Below are 19043 nucleotides of genomic sequence, written 5' to 3'. Positions count from 1 at the left end.
TCAGATCTCACTGTTAAAGCCAAAAAGTGGGGATGTCTCAGGCCAGCTGAGAGACAAACATCTGTAACTAGGGAGGTAAGTAAGCAGGCTCTTAGAACATCAGAACCACTGATGGCCCCGTGGGCACTTGCCAGTACTGCTCACTTAAGCTTTGAATCAGTGGCCATACAAGCCAACAAAGAAACAAGTCAAAGGCTTGGTACTATGGCAAGCCGAAGAAGAAAAAGGCAAGGATGAAATACCAATAGGAAGAAATGGCCACACATCAGCCTTTGCTCAGATTTGCAGCCCCTTGCCTGAATTAGTCAAAGAAGCTTAAGTCGACAACTTCATTTAAGGTCATCCATGACTTTTAATAACTCCAGGGACCTGGGAAACAGAAACATGAAGCTTCTCTGGAGGAGGACATATCTATCTGATGCCCGGGGGAGCCCCCCAACAAATGATTAGTCAGGGGCCTTGACCCGCAAGTAGTCAAAAATCACATAAAAATCACACCGTCATTTCAAGAGTTGGCAGAGAAAACGTTTGAATTCCTTTATGACAAAAGCTCTTAAACGGGGAATAGCCAGGAATGTGTCTTAAAGTAACCTATTTGTCAGGATAGACCAGGTTAGTCTACCATAACAAATGCCCCAATTTTAAGAGCTTAGCACATTAAAGAACATTTCTCTCTCATCAGATAAACCCCATGTAGATCCTGAAGAGCTACAGGGCAATTCCCTGCCCAGCTGTGTCTCAGGAATCCTAGTAGGCCCCACCCATGGCTTTGCCTCCTTAATTATAGCTTTCAGACTCACTATAGAAGAGTAGGAGGGTCAGCGAGAGTTTTTATGGCCAAGTCTAGATGGGCCGTACATCACTTTCACCCACATCCCGTTGACTACAGCTCAGTGAGATCACATAAACCTAATTTCAAGAAGAACAGATATATTAGCTTCCAGTGTGCCCAGAAAGCGGGGGTGGGGGAGGAGTTTTAATGGACACAGGGCATAGTCTCTGCCACAACTGCCAAAGGCTAGCTACAGAAAACTTGCAGCAGACATCGTATGTACTAGTGACACTCAAGAGCTTTTCCTCTGATAGTTGCAATAAGGCCAGGAGGCCTGCTAACACCACCTCTATTCGGCATCATGCTAGAGGTCTTCAATGGTGCAACAAGAAAAACAAATAAAAGGCAGAGGGACTGAAAATACAGCAAATTTGTCAGTATTTTCAGATGGTATATTTTGGACACAGAAGATTCAAAAGACTACAGATACTAGAATAAGAGAGTTTAGCAAGGTTACTAGATATGCATCCAGGGTGCCTAAATCATATCTCTATATATTAGCAACAAACAGGATAAAAAGTATTTTTTAAATGCCACTTATAGGAGGAATGGGAATAAGTCTTAGAAAAGATGTTTAGGCTCTCTATAAGAAAACTGTAAAACTTTATTTAGGAATATTTAAGAAGATCTAAACAAATGGAAAGATATACCATGCTTGTGGATTGGAAGGCTAAAAATTGTAAAGACATGAGTTCTCCGTAAATTAAATTACAAATTCAGTTCAATTCCTATCCGAATTTCAGCAGGTTTTTTGGGGGGTGGGGCAGGGGCAAGGAGAGGTGTTTCATTTGTGGAATTTGACAAGCTCATTCCAAAATTTATATGGAGGGACGCTTGGGTGGCTCAGTCGGTTAAGCGTCTGCCTTCGGCTCAGGTCATGATCCCAGGGTCCTGGGATCGAGTCCCGCATCGGGCTCCCTGCTCCGCGGGGAGCCTGCTTCTCCCTCTGCCTCTGTCTCTCTCTCTGTCTCTCATGAATAAATAAATAAAATCTTTAAAAAAAATAAATAAATAAAAAATAAAATAAATAAATAAAATTTATATGGAAAATACAAAAAGTCAAGAATTGCCAAGACACTCTTGAAGAAGAGCCCGGTGGGAGGATTTGCTTAACCAGATATCAAGATGTGTAATAAAGCTATATTGAGCCAAGCAGTGTGATGTTGCACAGGGCCAGGCAAATAGAGCAAAGAACAGAACAGCAGAGAAGCAGGCCCCTTAAACAGGTGAACACTTGACGTTCAACACACGGGTGGCAGAGCACAGCAGCAGGGTGGACGGGGGCTTTTTGGCAAACATTGCTGGAATAATTGACTATCCAAATGAAAAATAACTTAATAGGATTCACATCGTGCACAAAGACCCAAATGTGAAAAAACAAAACTATAAACCTTTTATGAGATAATGTAGGAAGATGTCTTCATAACACAAATTCACTGGCCGTAAAGGAAAAAACTAACAACCCAACCCAACTACATTAAAATTAAGAAGTTTCGTTTTCCTTTTTTTTTTCCATTTTCAAAGGATTCCATAAAAAAAGAATAAGGCAAGCCATAAAACAAGAGGGTATTTATGACTCATAGAACCAACCAACAAAAGGCTAGCATGTAGAATATGTAAGGAACTCTACGAATCAATGATAAAAAAGCAGACAACCCAAAATATGGGGAAAAGATTTGAACAGGCACTTCACAAAAAATTTAAGCCTGAATGCTTAATAATATATGTGAATAAATGCTCAGCCTCACTAGTAGGCAGGAAAATGAACTTTAAAACAACAATGAGATATAATTTCACATCTCTCAGATTGAGAAGACCCTGACCATAACCTCGTGTGGCATGGCCTAGAGCAAATAAAACTCTCCTACACGGCTGGTTGGAGGGTAAAGAGCTGCAACCATTTTGGAAAACGGTCCGGCATTATCTAGTAAAGGTGCAGACACACCTGCCCTATGACTCAGCAGGTCCAGTCTTGGATGTGTGTCCTAAGAAATGCATGCCGGCGTGTGCGTGCACAGGAGACTTACGGAAGGCTGTCCATAGCAGCGCAGTTTGTAATTGTCCAAAACCAGACTCAAACCAAGTCCATCAACAGTAAAAGAGATCAATTATTTAGTATATAATCTTGCAATGGAAGGTTATGCAGCAATAAAACTGGTTGGATTACATGAATTTTATTTATGTAAAGTGAAAAAGGCTGAACAAAAGAATATATTCAGTCTGATTCCGTTTATAAAAGTTTCAGAAGGCAAATGAATCTTTTTTAAGGCTACATAAATACATGGTAAAGCTATAAAGGAAAGAGAATGAATATTATAAAAGTCCGAGTGAGGCTTGTGGTAGGAACATCTGGTGTGCCCGAAGTGCTTGTATCTTAAGCTAGGTGATGATGAAAGCAGGATATACTTTATAACTCTGTCAACCCATATGTGTTTTGGGTTCTTTTATGTGCATGTTATATTTATAATACAATTTTAAAAAATATATCACATCCTAAATAAAATATCATCCCACTACATAAGGATTCCCTAATCTCTCTCCTTAGCACAAGGTCCTGCCAAGCAGGTATGATCCCATTTCACATACAGGAAAACTGAAGTGCAAATGACTAAATATTTTATTTTTCCAGATAGGTTGGTAATTGCTGAGGGTGCACTAGGGAGTGATGGAGCTGGAGCCCCCTACCCAAGGCTTTTGGGGTCCTGTTCAGACTCTTTCCATGTTGTTTCTCTGTAGCTTCCACGGTGTCACTATAGCTCTGAATTAAAGTATTCCATTCTCCAGTCCCTGAGCCATACCGCATCACTTACCAGCACAACCCACATCTTTCCCAACGTTGGCCTTCCCATTCCTCCTAGACCCACCACTTCCCATCTCCTTCCCACCTCCCACCTACCTGGTCCATGCTCTATCCCATCCCTTCATCTTTGATTCACAAGACCCCCTATTTGGGCATAAGAAACTGCACGTCACTGTTGTCCCATACATGACTAGAGGATGATAGTGCCACTGTTAAGTCCTGTGCAGGAGGAGGTCATGATGTGCCTCCACCATATTCTGACCCTAACTGTCCACACTGCTATCTGGGCACCTTGTCTGGCCACATCCTCACAGCTTTGCTCTCAGGAGAAGTATGACTCGGGGTCAACTGGAGAAGCACGTGGTCCCTGGGGCAGCATTTACCCTTGCCTGAGGGAGCTGGCCCAGCAGGAGAGAATGCCCAAGTCGGCTCCCACTCAGGATGAGGCCCAGAGAGTTTCGCACCTGCCTGAATTCAGGCGGCCAGGTACTCAGCGTTGGCACATACCACACACCACTGCTCTCCCTTGCCTAGGAATGTACCAGGTGATCGGGGGTATCATCTCTCCTGTCAACGACAACTACAGGAAGCAAGACCTCGTGGCTGCCCACCACCGGGTGGCCATGGCCCGGCTGGCCCTGCAGACGTCCGACTGGGTCCGGGTGGACCCCTGGGAGAGTGAGCAGGTGCAGTGGATGGAGACAGTGAAGGTGCTGAGGTACAGTGGGCATGCTTTTGTGTGATGACCAGGGCCCACGGGACACATCTGCAGAGCCCAGTGGGTGAAAGTAGGGACCAGGTATGAAGTGGGGCTTCAGCCAGGCTTTCTCAGCCAAAATCCCAGAAGTGCTTCCTCTCAGACGGAGAGAGACCCACAGACCTACTCTCAAAGAGGGCCTAAGTGAAAACAATCACAACCCACTGCCCTTCGGGAAGCACTTTCTGGAAACGCCCATCTTGTTTCAGAGGGCTGTCTCCTTGGGCTCCAGGGCGACCACCTAGTAGCTGTGAGACTAGGCATGTACTTCTCTGAGACACATTTCTCACTTGCAAAATGGGGACAATAAAACCTAATGAGGACTTTTTAAATGTAAAGAACTTTCCTGTCCTAGAACTCCTAAGACATTCACTAAGTGGGACCTTCTATCATTGACATCATTGACTAGGTTGAAAACTGCATCTACATCATAAGCCATCTTTTCTAATTGTACAAATCCTGGGCTCTATAAATCTCAACTTTTATGTAAAATTGAAAAAAAAAAAAGGCTATACATCTAGAAAGTTGCTCAGGATCTTTTTCTTTTGGAACTGCTGTTAGCACCCAGGAGAAGTAATTGGCTTTTAAAAGCCCTGGGAGCCCTGCATGTTGGGGCAGTGGGTCACTGACTTGTGTCTGGGAAAGGGTCCTGGGAGTTTGCTGGAGAAGCAGGAAGCCCCGCCCAGCCTGGAGGTCAGAGGGGACGGGGAGGTGGGGCTGCCTGTCACTAACTTGGGGCCTATTCCGCTGAAGGGATTGCAAACTTGGGGCTTGTGTCTTTTATCTATTTGGAAGCAGTAGGACTGTCAGGGCACAGGAAACCCAAGGGACAAGGTCCAATAATTGGCAGGCCTGTTCATCATAAATTGATTTAGGTTTTCATTTTTTACTCATCTTCACAGTCACTTGGTTGAAAACTATTTACCTTTTTCTCATAGTAAAGGTAAACATTTAGTTACATATCTTGGCTCTGATTATTTGCCTTTTTCTTGGGAAAGAACCAGCTAGAAGCATTCAGCAATTCAGTGCTACTTCAGAGCCTCTCGCCAAATTAAGAAGAGCAAATATGAAATGATTGTTAGAATACTTGCACTTTTTTTAAATATAAAGAATAAATTTACACCTAGATCATCCCTTCAGAACAAGCAATATAGCCAGCCCTCATCTATCAAGGATAGCAGAGGGGAAGACACACAAATCCAGCAAATCATTTAGCTTTAATATGTAGTCACAAAGACGTTTTCCTCCTCCACCCTGTGAGAGGCAGTGTGGCCTAGGGCCCAGATTTTGGAACCCAGTTTACTAGCTCAGTGACTTGATGTAAGTGAGTTAGCCTCTCTGAGCCTCAGTTCCTCACCTAATAAAACGAGGATGACACCACCTACTAATCTGAGGTACTGCCTGAATTAAATGGGATGATGTGGGCAAAATACCTGGTTTATGGTAGGGGCTTCATAACCTTAGCTACCTTCCCTTCATCCCTAACACTGGCCCGTAATTTATCCTCAAAACAGATAAGCCATTCCTGGATAAAAAGGAACCGACCACAGAACTACATAATATTGTCACTGCTTCTGTTGCAAAATGAAGGTGTGAGCTAAGATTTTACTGAACACTTTCTTTTTCTTTTTTTCCTCTATGCTTTAGTTCAGTGCTTCTCAGCCCTGGCTGCACCCTGAATCACCTAGGGAGCTTTCAAAAGTACCGAAGCCTGAGTCTCATCCCAGAGACTGGGATGTCATTGGTCTGGAGTGGGGCATCAGAATTTTTAAGGGCCTCCTGGTGATTCTAATGCGTGGCCGGGATTGAGGCCACAGCCTCAGTCACAAAGTATGTGAATCAGGTTTATGATTAGTACCAAGATGCATCCAAACCAGTGGGCCCTGGCTGTAGGAATCACATGGGAAGCTCTTTTAAAATGCTCATCTCCCTCCCCCGCCATCCCCGCCACCTGCCCTCAGAGATTATGATTTGCGGGTGGGGTCTAGGCATGGGTATTTTTTTAAAGGTTTCCAAATGATTTATTTTGTGCAGCCAAGGTTGAAAATCCACTGATTATACAAATAGACAACACAGTTTTGCCAGATAAGTGATTCCATTTTTTCAGTATTTAGAAAAAATTAGAAAATTTGATTGCTAATGTTTTCCTAAAATTGCCAAAAGCATTTAAGATTGAGAATCTGATAATTGTAAAGTTAGGTGATTTTAGAAGCATGGGAGTAATCCACCCCACCCTTTGCTCCATTTAATATCTTCCTGATAGAGACAGTGTCACTATGATAAATGTCACTATGAAGTAAATTCACAGTAGGGCTCATTGAGGATTCTTTTTCTCCTTATTAGTTGCTTATTTTTACTCTAATTTTTTTTTTTTTAAATCTAGGCCAGCTTCATGCTTTTAGGACATTTGATAACTTATTTTGCTCACCTTCTCCCCACGCTGTGGGGGGAGGTCATTAGTCACAACGCCATTTGATGTGGTCCATCATCATCACCATCCCTACTGTCGTGTCACGTACCCCTTTGCAAGCATGATCTTATGCTGTCCTCCTTTTACAGATGAAGAAACAGGTTCGGAGAGGCTAAGTTCATCAAAGTCACAAAACAAATAAGTGAGTGGTAGAGCCAGGTCTGACTCTGAAGCCATGTTTATGGTCCTTTTCAAACCAGTGATCTACGGGGGGGCGGGCACAGTGGGGCTGACTTTGTTCCTGCCACAGTGACCCTTTGACCAGGCATCCCTGGAGACCTGTGGGGCTGCGGAGGACGAGAGAACTCATTCCCAGGGTCAGCCCTCAGGCCCAGGGCTACTAGGCACACCGGGGCACCACTCAGGCAGACAACAAGAGGAAGCCATGGCCACTGCCCCACAGAGGCCGAGTGGAGGTCAGTGAGGAAAATAATTATTCATACATCAGAGTTCAGAGAGCCAGCTAATATTCAAAGTAGGGTCAACTTGAAGTAGGAGCTTCAAGGTAAGTAAAATAAAATGACAGTCACCACCTTTACTGATCACCTATTTGTGCCAGGCTTTTTCAGGTAGGTAACATCTAGTTACCTCAGCAACTCTGAGAAGTAGGTGGGTTTAGTCCCATTTTACAGATGGGGAAATGGAGGCTCTGCAAGGGTCAGTAACATCTGCAGAGTCCTACAGTTAGAAAGTAAGAGGTGAGACTCACACCTACTTCAGTCTGATGCGAGATTCCAGACTAACTCAGGAGCGAATCCTCAGACTTGAAGCTTACCAAAACCAAAGCAGACAATAATGGAAACACAGAGTCCAGCTAGGTCCTAAGAAGACTCGACTGAGTCTCTGAGATCATCAGGAAGGACTTTGGACCAGACTTAAATGTATTTATCCGTCCACTCCTTCCATTGTTCCTGAATTCAGCTGACTTAAGGTAAGCAGTTCCTGAGGACTAAGAATATAAGGATGAATTAAACGAGCTCACAGTTCACAGAAGAACAGCTAATATTGATTGGGCCCTTTCTGTGGATGGGCCAGTGCTAAGCCTCTCCATGAATCCTCAGTGCTCAAGGGGTGGGTGCAGTCATCATCCCCCATTCTACAGATGAGGAAACTGGAGGCAGATTACTTAAGGAGCCCACCAAGATTCCACAGCTACTAGTTGAAGCAGAATTCCAACCATGCAGTCTAATTCTAAAGCTTAACCTTTACACTGTGCCTTTGCCCGGTGATAATCAGCACTGGGCCACAGCATTTGGCAGGATAGAAGCGCTTTCACGGTCTGGCGATGCTCGGCAGGGAGGTCGGCATTAGCTTCCACGATGACCGATAAACAGATGAGGTCAGTGAAGCTCTGAAAGTGTCAGTGACTCATCCAAGGTCATACAGCCAAGAAAACCTAAACTCAAACCCACCGAGTCTAGCTGCAAAGCACCTGCTTTTCCTACCAGGCACTGCCTCCTCCCAAACACAGCTCTTGTAAATGTACAGTTCAGTAGGTGGAAGGTGGAAGATTGCATTGATACAAGACGTGACTACCTGTGTTGGATCAGGTATGTCTTGATTTGCACACTGATTGCTAAAAGAGCTAGGCGGAGATGGTGTAAGTCTAACCAGATCTGAAATGCTAACACCAAATGAGACTTGCTCCGTCCTGCCCACTGTTCAGTGCACTTTGCATACAAACTCCTTCAGGCCTCGTGACCTCTCTGAGAGGCACGCACGATCACTATTCCTCATGATGCAGGTGCTGAACCATCTGCACAGAGACCTGTTGACTGCCCCCCTCCCCCCCACCCCGGGGTCACCCAGCTGGCCTGTGGGGGAGCCAGGATTCAGCCCAGGCAGCCTGGCTCCAAGCCAGACTCTTGGTTCTCACCCCGTGGAGTCCTGAAATACTAGTGAGCTGTGGGCCACGCACTGTGTAGTAGCTCACTCACCTAAGGTAGGCGTTATCCTGGCTTTACAAAAGAAAGGTTTTATTTTGAACTCAGGTCTGTCTGATTCTCATAGCCCATGTCCTTAATCTCTACTCAACTTTTTTTTAAGTGAGGTATTAAAAGACAAATGTTAAAAAAGTAAAACTATGCTCATTTCCCCCTTCCACCCAGGCTCACAGAAGGCAGTGGGTGGCCAAGAGGACCCTATCGCATCCGCTTTCCATCCCAGCCCCCAGCACATAGTGGGCCCCCCACAAACATTTGTGGAACAAGCTACCTACCTAAAATGGACAAAAGCAGGTGGAGAGTTGAAAACTGAGAACCCCGGGTGGCTTTGGGGGGGACGGACACACCCTGAGCCCGTGTGTTTGCAATGCAGGCATCATCACAATGAACTGCTCAGATCTCTGCCCCAGACGGAAGGCCAGGACCACGGCAGGGCTCGCTCCGTGGCCCCCACAGGTGGGTGCGGACCCTTTTGTCCCTGGGAGGGGGAAAGGTCAAGGATTCACCGGACCCACTCCCAAGCACGGATAAGGATTCTGAGGCCTGCCTGGGGGTGGTGGCACTTACCAGGTTGAAAGGTCAAATTCAACAATCCGCCACCATCCCTTGTAAATCTGGTTGCTAATTTAGGATTTTCTGCTCCAAAGGGGTTTACCTACCCTTGTGACTTGTGCTTGTGACGGGGATTACAGTCAGGGCTACACAAGGATAAACCGGTGAGTGATGCTGGGTTCTTTTAAAAGCCTGAGCCTTTCTGAGTACAAATATGCCACTCTGAGCCTCAAACAGAAACCTCTTTTTAGGGGAATTTCATTCCATATGGAATGTCCTTTCAATTTGTAACCCTGGGTTTCTACCCTGTTGTCAACTCCTGGTATTGGTAGAATCTTATAAGTTGTGGCTTCGAAGTATCTTCCGTCTCTAATGGCAGCCCTGGTACTAGGGGTCAAGTGCACAGGTCCCTCATGCCAATAAACAGGAGCCCCTGGTGATGCAAGGGCAGGATGTGACATGGTCTGAGAATCACTGGTCCCGCCTGGCTGAAATCCAGCAGGCCCATCTGTGGGGTTTCCTACTGCCGGTCTCCCAACTGTGGGTGATGGGATACCAGTTCCAGATCAGAAGGGCTCAGGAATGTCACAGGTAAACCAACCTAAAATGGTTCCTTTCCTACAGGACTTTTCAGAGCCTTTACTATGATCATGTACATTGTGACTCTCCAAGAAAGGGAACTAGCTTGTGGCCATTATCACTTTTTAATCATGGGACCCTTTTCAACACATATTGGTGCCCCCTAGAACACAGTCTCCCCCCCCCCCCCCAGAACACAGACGCTCTTCTGAAAGAACTCGAAAATGCTACCAGGCCCTAAAGGTTTCATGCAGCAGTCCCCAAATGCTGGTCAAAGGATCACTCATGGCAGAATCACCTGTAAGGTGTATAATAATTCCCAGGCAACACCCCACACCTTCTAAGTGGGAATGGGGCCTGGGACTCTGGATATTTAACAGGCACGCTGGGATTTGCTTTCTAGCCAGTTGCGGGGACTGCACTAGAGTAGGAATCTAAGAAAGGAGGAGTTACAGCATCTCCTATATAATCAGCTTTACAATGTTCACTGTATTCCTCTGGTCTGTCTGCCTCTCTTCCCCCGTCTCCCAGTCATGAGCACAGGCAGCGTTCATTCTCAGCCTCTGCCTTCTTTCTGGAGCATCTCTGGCTCAGCAACTACTCCTACAGAGTTAAGAGACACCGATGATCACCTTCCCAGGCCGGGCTCTGGACTCAGGCGGAAAACAAAGATAGCCTGCCCCCACCCCCCCTCCCCCGGCCCCCGACCTAAGGCTAGAGGCAGGCTGTGAATGGTGGGGAGTCCAGGCATGGATTAGAAAGGCTGCCTGGAGGAGGAGACACTATTACCAAGACTCATAGGATCAGAGTACCTTATCTGGGATTAGGGGCAATTTCTGGGCAGAGGGGCAGCTGGGCAAGGCACAAAGGCAGGAAACCACATAGGTACTGGGCATTCCTTGCTGCTGGGGAATGCTGGAGATTCCAGTGACAGGCAGGGAGCCTCTAGTGATGTGGGAGGGATGCCACACAGAGGCTTCCAGCCTCTCATACTTCCCCTCTCTGCACCTGCTTCCAGAATCCCTGCCTCAGCTCTGCCTAGATGTCCCTCCTCCCCCTTCCCTTTGACTCCCCTTTTGAAAACCTATCTGTCCTATTAGGCCCACGTTGGACCCATCTTCCTGTGAAACTAGTACCAGCTACTTTCACGGAGATGGGCTCTTCCCCTCCCTTGGCCAAAGCTCACCCACATTCTTTTCAAATTTATCTTTCTAGGGGCTACTCTGCTTGGCCCTATAATGTTGGGAGTTTGTTCTTTATCCCCTTTCTTGCTATTCAGACCCTGAGTCCTGCTCATCTTGTTCTCTCCTAAAGTCGCTGTTAAAATAGAGTTTATGTTGAATGAAAAGTGGGCTTTTCAATTTACCAAAATACATTAGGGGCTTTAAAAATGCTCATGTCCTTTGCTTGATATATTTCCCTTCTAGGAATCAGACTGTGGAAATAATTAGAAATTGGGACAAAGATTTATGTAGAAAGATGCTTATCACAGCAGTTTTTTTTTTTTTTAAAGATTTTATTTATTCATTTGACAGAGAGAGACACAGCGAGAGAGGGAACACAAGCAGGGGGAGTGGGAGAGGGAGAAGCAGGCCTCTCGCCGAGCGGAGAGCCCGACGCGGGGCTCGATCCCAGGACCCCGGGATCATGACCTGAGCCGAAGGCAGACGCCTAACGACTGAGCCACCCAGGCTCCCCTATCACAGCAGTTTTTAAGCAGAAAATAAAAGCAACCTCCATGTTTAAGTATAAGGGAATGTTTAAGTAAATTATTCTGTATACATAGTATGAATAATTGAGACAAAAGGTTTTTGGAGAAAGCCTTATGAGGTAAGTAGAAGAAAATCAGGATATGATCCTGTGTATATAATGTAAAGTATATTAAAAAAATGTAAATATACTTGCACATCTATTTGCATGTCTAAATCAATAGAAAACAAAATACATGAAAATATTGAGTTTTTGTAGAAAGCAGAATTGTTTTCTACCTTAAATATGTATTTTCCATACATTTTATAATTGACACAGATTTCACGTTTGTAATCAGAGAAAAAAATAACACTAGAGCAATTAAGAGGAAGGTGGAGTTCTTCCTCAGCATAAATCTGGCTTCTGACCAGGTGGCTTGTATGTTACAGTGACGTATTTGTAAAGGACCTTTTTGTGTGCTGTGTATTTCATTGCGCGCTCGTCTCCTCTGGGACTGCAGATTACGGGCTGAGCTCAGCATGTTCTGGCAGTCAGAGCCCGGCTTTGCCCATCACTCCTGTGATTTTCGGTCCTCCTTGGACTGACCCAGTCATGCAGACAGCCCAGTTCTAGGCTGCTTGGGTGTGACACTTTGGGATGGATGTTGCCTCGGTCGGTCCTCTAACAGCTCGACAGTGTGTGTCTTTTGTGCAGGTGGTCCCTGCCCTTAGCTGATGAGGCTGAGCATGGCTCAGCAGCCTTCCGAGGATTCCCTTTCCACACAACCAGAGCAAGCACAGCCCCCCCCGACCGCCCGATTCCATCTTGCACTGATCTGTTCCACGGTAGCCTTGTCTGGTTAAATTGGGGGCCTCCCTTTAATACCTGGCTTCAGCTCTGGTGTCCTGTTCACCCAGAAGTCTCACACTCCTGAGTGTGTCTTCATGGCCACAAATTCACATTGCATTCAGTCTGTCACTCAATTTCCAGAACTTCTACAGGAGGTCATCCCCATTTTATAGCAGAGGAAGCCAGCCCGGCTGCTAGAACCCTGCCAGGCTTCCAGCAGCTCTGAAACTGGAACCCAGGGCTGACTGACCACAGGGCTGGGTGTTCTTGATATAAAGAGTTAGGGTAACTGGACATCCAAAGAAAAAGGTCCCAGTGGCACTTCCCTCACTTGCCATGTAAATCTCTGCTTTTAAAGCCTGTGGCTATTCCAAGAAAGCACACTGTCCCCCAAAATGCCCACGGATATCTGATGTATGTCACTACATCGTGGTTAAGACGAATCAGATCGGCAGCCTTTATTCAACACCTCAGACTTACGTACTTGGACAGTCAGTACCCAGTGTGAAGAGTTTGTAGCAGTGATGTGAATGGATTTGAAAGAGCTATGTAATGGTCTCTGAGGACTGCCCAGAGTGGGAGTCTAAGGCACGTGTTGCCAGAAGTCATTACCCCACAGACATGCCTTTGATTTGGGGGATGGGAAGGTGTGAGCACTTGTCCCCTGTAGGCAAGAGCTCACGGTGAATTATATTCCTGTCACTGTTAATAAATCAAACAGTGTCTAACATTGAAGCCGTTGTGTGGAAACTGCCTGCACAAAAATCAACTGAGAGAGGAAGAGGGTATCTTCTGTTCTTTGACCATGGGCATGGGAGGAGGGTGTGCTCCAGGCCTCAGGAGACCCTACAATTAAATGCCCATTGTTTAACCTCCCCCATAGGAAGAGCACATAAAAATCATCCATTAGTTTAAAAGGTCAAAAGCTGGTTTCTTGCTATATTACAATGGTTGAATAAATAAGATACTGGAGTAGAACCTTACAGATGCAAAACAGTCCAAATCCACATACGTTGTGAGCAATGGGACCAGCCCAAAGTAGTAAAAAGTGTGAGTTATTGAATAATTTTTAAACGCAGTTTTATTGACTTTAAAAATACTCCCTAAGTGTGGGCGCCTGGGTGGCTCAGTTGGTTAAGCGACTGCCTTCGGCTCAGGTCATGATCCTGGAGTCCCTGGATCGAGTCCCGCATCGGGCTCCCTGCTCGGCGGGGAGTCTGCGTCTCCCTCTCCTACTCCCCGTTTGTGTTCCCTCTCTCGCTGTGTCTTTCTCTGTCAAATAAATAAATAAAATCTTTAAAAAAAAAAAATACTCCCTAAGTGTTGAATAGATGTGTCAATGAATGGGTTAGTGGATGGGTGGATGGATGGATGGATGGTAGTTAACACCTATCACACTTACTCTGTTCCGAGCACTGATCTAAGTACTTTATACTTATAAGCTCATTCAATTATTTATTTTTTTTAAAAGATTTTATTTATTTATTTGAGAGAGAGAATGAGATAGAGAGAGCATGGGAGTGGTGAGGGTCAGGGGGAGAAGCAGACTCCCTGCTCAGCAGGGAGCCCGATGTGGGACTCGATCCCAGGACTCCAGGATCATGACCTGAGCCGAAGGCAGTCACTTAACCAACTGAGCCACCCAGGCGCCCTAAGCTCATTCAATTATAAAATAAATCCTAGGAGATAAGTATGGTTAATATGCTCATTTTAAAGTTGAGGTCACACAGCTGTTGAATGGCAGAGCCAGGATTTGAATCTAAGGTGTTTGGCTTTAAAGTCCTAGTTCTTAACCATGGACAATTCATGAATGAATACATGCATCAATGTTTGGATATCATTTCATTATACCAATATTATGCTGCTAGAGTGTTTGAAAAGTCTGTTTCTGTAATTTTATCTGCTGCTTCAAAAATCAGTAAACAAGTCCAGTGCCCACTGTTTAATGGATGGGGAAACTGAGGCCCAGAGAAGGATGGATCAGCCCACAGCAGCCCATGCCAGACTGAGGCTGAATTCAGACCTCCCCATGACCCCTCCAGTTTCTCACTTTCCATTCCACAGCCGGTCTGGTGCTCCTTTATAAACTCATCTCTCTGATCCATGTCCAGATTCCTTCCAAGTTTCCACAGAAGAGGAGCCTCCACTGACCATTTACATCAGCTCTTTCCCCAGCAGCTGGTATCCCTGAAACCCCTCCCAGCTGAGGTTTCAAGGTGACTAAGAGCTGCCAGCGCTGTAGGAACACAGCCTTTGCCATTTACTGGAACTAGACTCAGCATCCAGAAGGACCGGAGATCCTAGTGGCTGCTTCTAGCATGGACTTGCTTTTTCTCCTTTCCGGATTAGCCCATTCCAAAGGGACAGGACCTTGAAGAGTGCCAGGAAAATCCAGGAAGGGCTTCTGGGCTCTGATGCATATACAATTCCCCGCCAGCAGGAGGCGGCAGAGCCCAGCAGTTACAAATACCCCACCCGGTGGCTGGCTGGCCGGCTTGAATCCTGCCTCTTCGACAGTGACCTTAGGCAGATTTCCCGCTCCGCACACCGCTCCGCAGACCCCGCACAACAGTAACGCCTACCTCATGAAATTGTTCTGAGGATCAAATGAGATTAAACCCATAAAGCGCTTAGCGATGTTGCTCACACTGAGCTCCCAGTAAACGTTAGGCATCCTTTTATCATCACAACCATCATCCTGTTAGAACAAATGCCAAAGGATTATCCACATTGATCAGTTGTTCTAGAGCTTTGTTATATTGAAAACGGATGAAAAGGTCACTAGCTGTTGATTATCCAAAGAACCTTTATGCTGAGATTTTACTTATAGAAGAACCAGGTGTTAGGGCTGAAATAGATTGTGAGAAAGGCGGTGACTTGCCTGAGGCCCACAGCTTGCTGGTACTAGGGATTTTACAACTTTACCTTCTATCAGAAGACGGGGTTCACAGCCGCCTTTGGACCACTCCGCCAGGGGGTCCAGCCACCGCAGACAGACTTTGGTATAATACTGGAGAAAAACAAACAAAAAAACCCCAAGCTGTTGTGTGTTTCTTGGCACTTTGCCAATATTAAACAAAAGATTTCTTGATTAAATTTTTACTTACCACTGTATGTCCCTGAAGTAGCTTCAGATTCGCTTACATGCTTTTTCTTTTGCAGTCATGAACACACAGACATTGAGTTCCCAGTACATTCCCAGAAAAGCATCTTGTGCAATTTTATAACGGAATATGATGTTATCTTTACTGGCCGTGACCCTTCTGTAACCTTGTCGGGCTCCACCCTTGTTTTTCCAGCTGTGCCCGAGCTGAAGCTCCTCTGCGGGGCAGATGTCCTGAAGACTTTCCAGACCCCCAACCTCTGGAAAGACGCGCACATCCAGGAGATAGTGGAGAAGTTTGGCATGGTGTGTGTGAGCCGGACAGGTCACAACCCAAAGGAATACATCTCGGGCTCGCCCATCCTGCAGAGGTATCGGCACAACATTCACCTGGCCAGGGAGCCCGTGCAGAATGAGCTCAGCTCCACGTACATCAGGCGGGCCCTGAGCCAGGGGCACAGCGTGAAGTACCTGCTCCCAGATGCTGTCATCAGCTACATCAAGGACCACAACCTCTACACCAGGGACAGCTCCTGGAAAGACAGCAGCTCCCAGAGAAATGAAGGGAAGACAGACTAGGGAGAGCCAGCCACTCCGCCACAGAGCTCCTCCTGACCAAAGGGCAGTTAAGGTCTTAGGCTTTTTTTTTTTAGGCAATGAGTTTATTTCAGAGGAGTCTTCTGTCCCAGGAAGAGAGAGCTTCTTTTGGGAGAAGGAGCAAGTGCCTGCATCTCAAAGCAGTTAAGAGGGCGTGGCAGATCACTAGAACTGGACGACAGCTTTCAGAACCTGTCGCTGCAGAGCCCTCCTTATTCGGTCACCGGTGACTCGGGCATGCGCACTGAAGGCAGTTCTGCACCAGGCAGGGCCCCTGAGGGTCAGCTCAGAACTGCCCACACGCGTTTTCTAACTAGGACCAGGTGCAGCATGCTGGTCTTGATTAGAGAGACTTGACAGGACGCTAATTACCAAACAGTGGGCTTTGTCAACGCCTTGTTCCAACAAAATAATACTAATTGAGGAGTCAGAAATTTGGAAGCCGCTCTTTGCCGATTTACATCGAATCTTCCCTCAAGAACCACCGTCTGCCTGCCTAAGCTGTAGATACCATTTAAACTAAAATCTTTCTAAGGAGTGACCCCTCAAACAATATTTTTGATATGGCAGATATCTTTAACACCACTTCTTTTATAAACGCCAGGGCTCCTGATTTCCAGGTTTCTAAAAAGGAACTGAGGTAAAACAGATGCCTTGGCTGTTTTAGAGGATCTTTTTGAATGTTTTATGACCGCCTGCCTGTTTGAATATTGGCAAAGGGATAAATAATAAATTGACATCAAAAAATACTAATGAAAGGTCTCTTTTTTCTCCTTTTGTTATATTTTTAATGCCTGATGTATAGTTGTTGCTCTTCTTTTTAGCTACCCCGTGAAACTGGCTACTGTTCCAATCCAACTGACAGGAATTTAAGTTTCTATTTCCAGGTACTAGCAGTGGAGGAAGCAGCTGCTTTTCAACACCCTGCAAAGAGTGCTCTAATCTGAAGCTCTGGGCAAAGGGCTCTGTTCAGGTGGGCCCTAAAGGATGAGAAGAGGAGCTTCACATGTGTTCAGGATCTGTCATTCCACTCCTCCTCAAGAAGAGGTTTTAATTGGCCTAATTCTGTTTGAGTTTACTCTTTACACCTGCTCACCAAATGACCGAATGCATTCAGAATGTACTTCTCCATACTTTTACCCTGGTACGTCCTTGCTGCAGATGTAGTCATGCAGAAAAACAAAGGGCCAGCCAGAAGAATCTACTATCTCCCCAAACATATCCCAGCGTTCCTGTGGGTGCCCTGATAGCCAGGAGTAAAGTAGGCAATCAGGATTTCCTGGGGCTAGAGTACTGGGGGTCCCTAGGCCCCCACCCCTGCAACCTCTAATGCTGCTAGCCATTCCCCACCCTGACTGCGCTCTGCACCCCAAGGGGTCTCTAAGAACCTTGATAATGCAGGGGAATAGGAATCAAACAGCCTTGTCCACAGCAAGCTGTGTGATTTGGACCAGCTCCCTTCCCTACTGCGAGTCTCGGTTTCTCAAACTCTGAAATGCAGCGGTTTGACTAGATAGTCTCTCAATTCGCTTCTAGCTCTGATCACCTGAGACTCTGAATGCCTTCCTTCAGTCTGCCCACCCTTCTTTGGGTCCAATTCACTTCCGGCCACACTGGAAATTCTCCAAGGGCAGAGGGTCTCTGTTTTGTTTGCTGATGTATCCGAAGTGCCAAGAAATTTGCTGTCCCAAACGCGGTCGCGGGATGCAGTGTTTTCGTCCCCCAGGAGCTGGAGAGAAATGCAGACTCTCAGGCTCCACCCCAGACCTACTGACTCAGAATCTGCAATTTAATAAAATTCCCAAGCCATTCAATGTACAGGCCTAGAACAGTACCTGTTAACAATAAATATTAGCTTTACTTTCAATAGGCTGACTATATGATTGAAATATATGATTGCATCACGTTTACTCTGGTGAATATCTTCCACCTTACCCTCTGAGCAACATTTTCCCACTGTTCTATATGGAGTATAGAAAGAACACAGCTGTAGTGTCCAGAAAAAGGGGGTAGTGAGGGATCCTATGGGTTTGAAGCAGGGTTTCTCAACTTGAGTGATACTGACATTCTGGGCCAGATCATCCCTTCCTGTGAGGGGTTTCCCTGTGCAATTAGGATGCTGAACAGCATCCCCAGCCTCTCTCCATTAGGTGCTAGGAGTACCCACCACTAAATATAACAACAAAAATGCCCCCTGGACCTTGCCAAATGCCCCCTGGGGCACAAAATAGTCACCCTGGTTGAGACCCACTGGTTTAAGGATATGGCTGGGGGTGGGGGTATGTACGTGAGGAGGGGTTCCTGCATTTCTCAACAGGGCAACTGAGCAGACAGCAGCTTTAGAATACTACCCTCTTACAAAGGACTAGTTTGAGAGGTGTTCCCACCACTCAGGAAGTCGTGTTTATTCTGGGGGACACAGCGCTACTGATGGTGGGAATTAGAAGCCACGCCCTTGACTCAGAGGCACCCCCAACTCCAGTCTCCAGAGTGGCCTTCTCTCCCGTGTGTTTACAGGCTGAGGCTTCAGCATGTCCTGTGCCCTCCATACTGACATCCACAGCCTGACAAGTGGAGACTCAAGGAGTGGAAGCTAGAAGTCTTGTGATTATAATTTTTGTGATTCAAAATTCAGGGTTCATCTATTTGAATCATTTTTTGTGCACTTCTCATGTACCAATCACTAGACGACACTAGGAATATAATGATGAATAAAATAGACTGTCTCTCCTCTCGTGAAGCTTACAGTCTGGTGGGAAGGCGGAGGGGAATCAAATATTCCCATGACCAAACAACTGATTACAGACCAGGATGAGAGTTCTGAAGGCCAACACACAGCGTGCCCTGTAGCCAGAGGCCCAGGTTCACCATC

At 46.1% G+C, this 19043-nt stretch overlaps 1 protein-coding gene across 7 annotated transcripts in view; it reads left to right on the top strand.

Moving 5' to 3' along the window:
• The window catches only part of NMNAT3 (nicotinamide nucleotide adenylyltransferase 3), a 116759-nt gene extending 97956 nt beyond the window's left edge, over positions 1-18803 (top strand). For 3 of the 7 annotated variants that reach the window (XM_081827057.1, XM_081827047.1, XM_081827054.1), the window contains exons 3-5: positions 4167-4350; positions 9176-9258; positions 15771-18089. In XM_081827057.1, coding sequence (XP_081683183.1) covers positions 4167-4350; positions 9176-9258; positions 15771-16153 — 650 coding nt within the window. In that variant the 3' untranslated portion in view covers positions 16154-18089. Of the gene's footprint in view, positions 1-4166; positions 4351-9175; positions 9259-11468; positions 13939-15770 lie in introns of those variants that run through there. The other 4 variants (XM_081827073.1, XM_081827067.1, XM_081827059.1 and 1 more) reach the window with 4 other exon arrangements.
• Positions 18804-19043: the final 240 nt, after the last annotated feature.

Source organism: Leptonychotes weddellii, chromosome 1 (genome assembly GCF_054177405.1).
Source record: "Leptonychotes weddellii isolate Sample4059 chromosome 1, ASM5417740v2, whole genome shotgun sequence".
Classification (NCBI taxonomy): domain Eukaryota; kingdom Metazoa; phylum Chordata; class Mammalia; order Carnivora; family Phocidae; genus Leptonychotes; species Leptonychotes weddellii.
This window is presented reverse-complemented; position numbering and strand designations above follow the sequence as displayed.